The sequence below is a fragment of the Arachis ipaensis genome, chromosome B01 (assembly GCF_000816755.2).
Source record: "Arachis ipaensis cultivar K30076 chromosome B01, Araip1.1, whole genome shotgun sequence".
Taxonomy (NCBI): Eukaryota; Viridiplantae; Streptophyta; class Magnoliopsida; order Fabales; family Fabaceae; genus Arachis; species Arachis ipaensis.
In genome coordinates, this window is record NC_029785.2 from 78,657,111 (window position 1) to 78,665,739 (window position 8,629).

General features: G+C 35.1%; 1 protein-coding gene and 1 long non-coding RNA gene across 2 annotated transcripts; both read right to left on the minus strand.

Moving 5' to 3' along the window:
* On the minus strand, positions 1,907-2,675 carry LOC107618443. Its single transcript, XR_001615236.2, has 3 exons — positions 2,565-2,675; positions 2,394-2,483; positions 1,907-2,004 (listed from the first exon to the last, which is right to left on the minus strand). It is a non-coding gene; the product is annotated as an uncharacterized LOC107618443 (long non-coding RNA).
* Positions 3,153-3,959, minus strand: LOC107607948. The gene has a single exon (XM_016309843.1). The coding sequence runs from the start codon at positions 3,957-3,959 to the stop codon at positions 3,153-3,155; it is 807 nt and encodes a 268-aa protein (XP_016165329.1).

Consider the following 8,629-nt stretch of genomic DNA (forward strand, 5'->3'; position numbering starts at 1 on the left):
GTTTAGACTTTCCGGATTCTCATGAATGCCGCCATCAGTTCTAGCTTATACCACGAAGATTCTAATTAAGAGATCTAAGAGATACTCATTCAATCGGATGTAGAACGGAGGTGGTTGTCAGGCACACGTTCATGGGTTGAGGAAGGTTATGAGTGTCACGGATCATCACCTTCATCACAGCTAAGCGCGAATGAACATCTTAGGTAGGAACAAGCGTATTTGAATGGAAAACAGAAATACTTGCATTAATTCATCGAGACACAGCAGAGCTCCTCACCCCCAACAATGGAGTTTAGAGACTCATGCCGTCAAAGAGTACAAAGTTTTGATCTAAAATGTCATGAGATCCAAAATAAGTCTCTAAAAGTTGTTTAAATACTAAACTAGTAGCCTAGGTTTACAGAAAATGAGTAAACTATAGCAGATGGTGTAGAGATCCACTTCTGGGGCCCACTTGGTGTGTGCTGGGGCTGAGATTTAAGCAATTCACGTGCATAAGGCCATTTTGGGTGTTCAACGCCAGGTTTGGATCCATTTCTGGCGTTGAACTCCAACTTTTAATCCTTTTCTGGCACTGGACGCCAGAGTTGGGCAGAGAACTGGCGTTGAACGCCAGTTTACGTCGTCTATCCTTGAGCAAAGTATGGACTATTATATATTTCTTGAAAGCCCTGGATGTCTACTTTCCAATGCAATTGGAAGCACGCCATTTCGAGTTCTGTAGTTCCAGAAAATCCACTTTGAGTGCAGGGAGGTCAGAATCCAACAGCATCAGCAGTCCTTTTTCAGCCTGAATCAGATTTTTGCTCAGCTCCCTCAATTTCAGCCAGAAAAATACCTAAAATTACAGAAAAACACACAACTCATAGTAAAGTCTAGAAATATGAATTTTTCCTAAAAACTAATGAAAATAAACTAAAAACTAACTAAAACATACTAAAAGCTATATGAAATTAACCCCAAAAAGCGTATAAAATATCCGCTCATCAGTACAAAAGAAAACGAAAATGGAACATAATGTTGATTACTTATTGAAGCTGGCAAAGTGCAGTTGGAAACTTGAGCAATTCATTCACTTAGAACCATCAAGATTTAGGGTAAAAATTCATTCATGTGATTTCACAGGAACAACTTTAGCTCAAACCATGTTCAGAAACTGAACTTATGATATGTATGTATACCAGCATAAACAAATAGCATAATATTCTCTATCTAAACAAGAAAATAAATAAAAGTGCTTTAAAATAATTACTGAATTGTAATGGCTCAGATATATCAATTATTTGTTAATGAGAACTTATTACACTGGGTTGAAAATAAACAGAATAAAATTTTCCAAAAATTAGGTTACTTTCGATGTATATAATTGAAGATTTTGATTAATGAGTGTTAACAAACTAAAAGGAAAACCTGGGGAGAAATCACACGTTTGTCTGGATCTTTAATCTCCAAATCCTTTACACAACTTTCGGGATTCCATACAACAACACCACCCCACATCTGCAATATTCCAAAATAGGCTCTTCATAACAATCACAAATTTGGAATTTTATAAGACATGTAATATTACAAAATGATAAAGTAAGGAAATTTTGAAGGTGAGATGAATAATAGAAGATATAAAGCCATTAGTCTCGGACAGATCTCCATTTGGAAGCTCCAATTGCAGAGGACATTCCTTTGCAGATGATATATACCTGTCATTATATACAAGGAAACATTTAATGTAAGCTGTCTAAACGCAGATCAGAATCAACAAACTAATCACAATAGAGAATTGTAATAGCAGTAGAGACAATGAGACAGAAGAAATTTCAATTTTTTTCCATTTAATGCTAGCACTAGGAAGGCTATCAAAAGTAAAAGAAGAAACGAATTCTTAGATTATGAAAAGAAGTAAATAAATCTAGGATTGAGCTGAAGAGTATACACCACAAGTTGCAATACTTTAGATCTCCCTCCCGCTGCAACTGAAGTATCTAGATGCCACTCATTTGAATTAAGCTGTTCAACATCAAAATATTTACATCAAATACATCACCAAATTTATTATTGTTGTATCTCAGATAGATATTAAGTAAATACTACAAGAAAAATTGCAAGGTTCTGCAGATACTTTCTAATGCATTAGCAGTGATAAAGAACTCACGTAAGTTGAACCATCTCTACAAAAGACATATGCATAACTCAATAGACACAGGAACTTCAAAATGTTCAAAGCGCTGTGACTTTATCTGATAATCACTAATTATGCCAACAAATCAAATATTTTCGGGTAGAAAGGCACATCATCTATCCAATGATACAAAAGTAGAAAGGGTCTAAAGTTAGAACTAAATAATGGTAAATTTGCTACAAACTATAAATAAGTCAAGACCAAAGAGAATGTATACAAAGAAAGGAAGATCCTTGGTACTGAATATGTGGCTTCCGTGTATATCATCCCAGTACGAAAAAGAAGACTTTGGCGTGTAGTATAAAACCTGCCAATTAGGAACAAGAAAATCATTCAAATCTAAACAATGCCACGACTTTTTAACCATCACATGTATAAAAGACTATACCTGGCTTTCAACCGTTATGTTTGCTATAGGTTGCAAAGCTTGGATCACAGGATGCAACAGAGTCTTGTCAATTTCATGAAAACCCCTATATTAAGATCACCACAGAAACTTTAGGATGAAACTCTTTCAAAGAAAACTAAGCTAATAATATTCATGACAACACATATAAAAGCAAAAGAACAGTTCAACAATGATCTAGAATAACTGTTAAAGCCTCTATGTCACCACTTAAAACATGTGAATTCTGAGTGCCTAACTTATAAATAACACATCTAGATACAATATAGCAAAATAAATACTTATCATCCATCTAAGATGAATTTCTATGCCCTACAATGTAAAAAGTTTTACACTATCCATCAATCAAATTGCAAGTGAGAAATCATGATGGGTACTATTGTAAAGGGTATACTAATCTGGCACTTAATTGTATTTTCATTTGCTGACAGTGACACTTTACACTGTCAGTAAATGGAACATTAATTCCTATTTATAAAACATCAATAGCTAGTTTTTGAAAGAAAACAAAATTGAAATAAAACCTCATTAAAAGAACACTGAAATGGAGTCTCAATTTCACAATCCATACTAATCATATATCCAATCTTGTGGCTCTGCATTGAGCAAACTGAACCTGCCATCAGCACCAACCGGCATGAACTCACTGCGAATCGAATTCCCTTCACTCCCGCCACTCATAAACAACCTGGCAAAGGTCTCAGCTGTCCTTGAAGCCGCCTCATCCTCTGAAACGTGGCCGAGTACCCACGCATGCTGGTACTTACCCACCACAGCCCTCACTTCCCCTTCCTCCTTGTCCCCATTAAAAACCACAACACTATAACCCTTCCCTCCACCGCCTACATTCCCCAAACAACGCTTCAGCATCTCATCAAAATCTTCATCACTCAACTTCCCGCCAAAAACAACTTTACCACACTTCAACGGACACTGAGCTTCCGAACCCTCCGTCTGCACGCAACTGGAGCCCGAATCGATGACCACAGAGACGTCGTAGTCACCGCCGCCGCAATTGCCGCATCGCGAGGAGTTAGGGTTCAGTTGGGACATCTTGCGGGTAATTGCTGCTGCGACGTCGTTTGGACCGAGGCTGCGAGAAGTGGAGAAGTCAAAGCCGAAAGTGAGAACAGGAGCATGGCAAGCCCTAGCAGCGGCGGCGGCTTCAATTGACCCCAGGAGCGACGACAGTGCACGGCGGAACAGCCTCCTTCTCTCTCGCGTCACGTCTTCGTCCTCTCTCTCCATCTCGTCTGTGAATCGTCTTTCTCTCTCTCTCCTCCGGACTCCCTCCTCCACGGCGGCGATGGCGGCGGCTGTAGCGGCGTTGCGGCGGTGACCCCCTCTCACTCTCTGTTCTCTCGCTCGTGTTCTCATCTTTGTCTTCCTCCTCTCCTCACTCTGGTTCACTCATTCTCTCGGATCTGGGTGTGTGTGTGAAAGGAAAGGCTGCGTGCATTTGAACAATTAATTGGAAGGGGAGTTAGGGTTTTGAACAATAATTGGCAGGGTTGCGAGGGTTTACGAAGTAGGTGCAGGGAGGCAGGGTTGCGAGGATGAATGAAGGTGCGTTCTTTGGAGGGAATGACAAAAATTTTACTAAGTGTATGTGACTTTGCTTTCAGGGAAAAGAGGGAAAAAATTCACTAAGTGTCAAATTTTTTGCTCTAGACACATTAGGCATCACTTTTAAAACGCACCCAAAACTTAATAAATAGGCTACTCTCTAAAAGCGTCCCCTTTGATACAAAAAGTGAACCTATAGATATCAACCTACGGCTACACTTTATAAGTGATTTCTAAAATACCTAAGGCTACACTTTTTAAATGATGCCACAATTGTGTATCTTTTTCTCATATAAAAAGGCAACACGGAGAAAAGCGTAGCCTATTCATAGAATAGGCTACGCTTTTCAAATGTAACTTAAAAAAAGTGTGGCTGAATAGGTATTTTTCTTGTAGTGTATGTATTTCCTCTTTCAAAAATTAATCTATATATTCACACATTTAAATTGAGAATATGCCTGGTCCGGGGCTAATTTTATGTCAACTCAACAATCAAAATACTCCTTAAAATATAAAGTACAAGTTACTTTTACTTTCACTTTATGTTCAAGTATATACTCTTTTTTTATGCTTTACGCTATATATAAAAAAACTGAAAGTGAAGTATGAGATAATTAACGAACAAAATCTAACTAAAATAGAGTTTATACCTTAGAACAAGACCACACTATAAAATTTGAAAAAATAATATAATATTATATTTTAAATTAGTTTTTAGTTTTTATAAAGTTTCATTTGGTTTTCCGATATCCTCCTATAACATTTTAAAAAGTCTCTAACTTAATTTTTATCGTTAATTTGTTCAGTTAAATATTGATATAACAAACTAAATGATGATGCCAGTACATAATGGAATAAAGTAAAATAAAATTCAAATCTTAGTTTAGTAGACCAAATCTAAAATCAAAATTAAAAAAATTACAAAAATCAAAGGAAGGCCAGTAAAATATTTTAATTCTTAAAAAAAAATTTCTTTATGAGAGTAAGCGTTAACCGGCAGAAAGCAAGGGTAGTTTTGTATCAACGCAATTAACTGAATTAAGCTCTATAAAAGGTGGTGGTTGCTGAATGGCTATTTCCCATGCACAATACAACTTCTCTCTCTCTCTCTCTCTCTCTCTCTCTCTCTCTAATACTATTTGTCAATAATTTCTGTCTCATTCTAATAACAAGTTTGAAAGAAAAGAATGGTGTCTAAAGTAGAAGAAGCAATGAAGAGTCAGCAACAGCAACAGCAGAAACAGCAGCAGCAGAATCAGCAACAGAAACAAATAATTCAGTGTAACAAGGGAAAATCTGGAAGCAAGTTCAAGAGAAGCAGTTCCAGCTTGGAAGAGGATGGTGCCTCTTCTGCTATTCTCTTCCTCGCTTGCATAGCATGTGCCCCTTCCTATGCCTAATTAAAAACATATACTATTCTACAATTTCACACCTCTCATCTCAGCAGCAGCAAAGATATATGTATGTATGGCATTGTTACGTTGCTAAAATAATAAATAAAAATGACATTACTTCATCATAAAAATATGAGTTTTTTAAACTAAAATATTTCTATAGTGCATAGAATAAAGAAAAATTTTAAAAGCCACGAAGCAATAAATTTCTATTTAAGAAGTACATCATTGATTTAGTGGGTTTTGTAAGAATTTGGATGAGGATTAATAATATGTATGTAGTTTGGAGTGGATGTTGGTGAGATTGGAGAAGAAGAAGAGAGAAGCTTTCTGAATTTTAGAGAGAGGAAAGAGGTGTAGAAATGATATTATGATGTTTTAAAACAGGGAGAGAGAGTGAATACGCATGGTTTGAGTTTAAAAGATAGCGAATTTCAAATTTTAATCGATTGGATTACATTACCAATTAATTGAATGCAGAAAAAAACACATTTACATCACTTCCCAATCGATTGAATTCTCATACCTATCGATTGAATTGGAAGTCACGTACAAACTTCAATCGATTGGGTAACACAACCAATTGATTGAATTGTGAGACCTCAAGTTACTTTGAAACTTTCAATCGATTGAGTAGCACAATCAATTGATTGAATTTGGCAAATCCAAATTGTTTTGATTAATTCAATCGATTGGGTAACACAACCAATCAATTGAATTTTGAGACTCGGGTTGTTTTGAAGCATTCAATCGATTGGGTAGTATAAGCAATCGATTGAATTATTAAAAACCCACATTTTAGTCATCGTTCAATTGATTGGGTAATATGACTAATCGATTGATTTTTGCAAAAACCATGCTGCCTTGCAATTTTCAATCGATTGTTTTGTGATAACAACCTGTAGTCCAATCGATTGTGTTATGCGAAACCTGAAATTCAATCGATTGTTTTGATAATCAAATCGATTGATTTTCAAAGAAACATGATTTCACAGCTCTGGACGAACGGCACGGATCAAATATAATCTTTTAATCGATTGAAATAACCAAAAAATTTATTACGATCAATAAAACATCTAATTCGTTATTGTTTTTGTTTTTGATTGTTAATAAATATAATAGATTAATGATAAAATAATAATTTATAAAATAAAAAATAATTTTTATAATTTAATAAAATATATGAGGTTAATTTGTAATTAAAATTAGATAAGGACTATTTAGCAGTTATTAAAAAAATTTAAAAAATATATTTTGTTTTAGAATTATTTAATGGTCCAAACGTTCTGGCATCATCAAATTCTTTGCCAGTTAACCTCATAGTTGTGATATGCTTGTATTTTCGTTCTGGTGAAGCATTTTGTTGGTGTAATTGCAGTTAAGAAAATTGAGAGACAATTCCTTGTTATCAAAAAATTAGTTAAAATAGTATTTTCTTTTGCATTGTTAGACTGAATAAACTTAATCTTTGTATTAAATTGTAGTTCTACTATTTTTTTAAATTAAACAAAGACTGAATGCAGTTGAGATTGATTACGTAATAAGAAAATCTAAGTATATTATTTTGAGAAAGCATTAATAAAATATGAATAGTATCTTGATCCATTTATTCAAAGAATGGTGCAGGACCCTAGATATTAGTGTACAACAAATCTAAAGCCGGACTTATTAAAGTATTAGAATATGAAAATGGGAGCTAATTAGACTTTCTTAAACAATAAGAATTACAAAGAGATCTTGAAATAGTAAAAAAAAATTCTTCTATCTTCAAGGACTATTGACACTATATCCGAGGATGTATGTCGAAGTCTTAAATGCTATAGCCTAAAAACAGAATTATTATCCAATTGAGTAGAATATGTAACAACATCAACATCATTATTTAATTTCTTTAAGGAAGTTGGGCCAATGAATATAAATCATTTCTAACAGTTTTTTGGAAAAATTTTTTTTTTGCAATCCTGTGATTTAACCAAATATTTGTTAAGATGAAATTCATCCTATACGTTATTATCACAAAAAAAATTATGAATAATAAATAATTTTTTTTCTAATTTCAAGAGTCTTTGCAATTTAAAAGTATGCTCAAATGAAATCAATTTTAATATTAAATTGTCAAATTTTGAAATATGCAAAGAATTTTCATTAACTACAACCATATATTCTTGATCATTGTAATTGTCATATTCTATCACGCTTGAACCTACTAGAGTTATTGTAATTATCATATTCTTCAGCAATCCATCTTTATACAGGTCCATTGTAGGTGGCTTGCAGTATGCCACAATCACACAATCACAAGACTTGAGATCTCCTTCTCAGTGAATAAGGTGGCACAATTTCTCCATAACCCTCTTGAATCTCATTGGAAGGTAGTCAAAAGAATTCTTTGATACCTAACAAGCACAATGCAGTATGGTCTAAGATTCAGCAGATCTACAAGCCTCAGAATCCAAATATATGGATTCTGTGACTCCGATTGGGCCAGTGACATTGACGATCACAAATCAACTAATGGCTATGGTATCTATCTTGGGTCAAATTTAGTTTCCTGGGCAGCAGGAAGCAAACAGCAATCTCTAAAAGCAGCACAGAGGCCGAGTTCAGAGGAATAGCAGATGCTATAACTAAAATTATCTGGCTGCAAAACCTGCTTACTGAGATCAAAATTTCTTGCTCCGCCAAGCCTGTGGTGTACTATGACAATCAGAGCGCAGTTCTCCTATCTGCCAATCCAATTCTGCACAACAAGTCGAAACACTTTGCACTTAACCAGTCTTTTGTTCAGGACTATGTCTCAAGGAAGGAAATTTTTGTCAAACACATTTCAGCTCATGATCAACTGGCCGACACCTTTACCAAATCTCTGTCAGCAGCAGCCTTCCTTAAGTTCAGAAGCCTGTTAAGAGTTTTTGATGCAGGATCTTAGAAGGCCCTTGTTTTGAGGGGGCATGTTAGTGTAGTGTGCACCTTTAGAACCTTCCAGTAACTGTAAAGTAGTTATACCTCAGGCAGTTGTACCAGCTCATCTCAAATTAGTTACAAACCTCTCTAACTAACTTGAGCTGCAACACCACACACACACCT

Bases quoted from the DNA above. Each gene is read 5' to 3' on its own strand.
- LOC107607948 (XM_016309843.1), bottom strand. From the start codon at position 3,959: ATGAGAACACGAGCGAGAGAACAGAGAGTGAGAGGGGGTCACCGCCGC.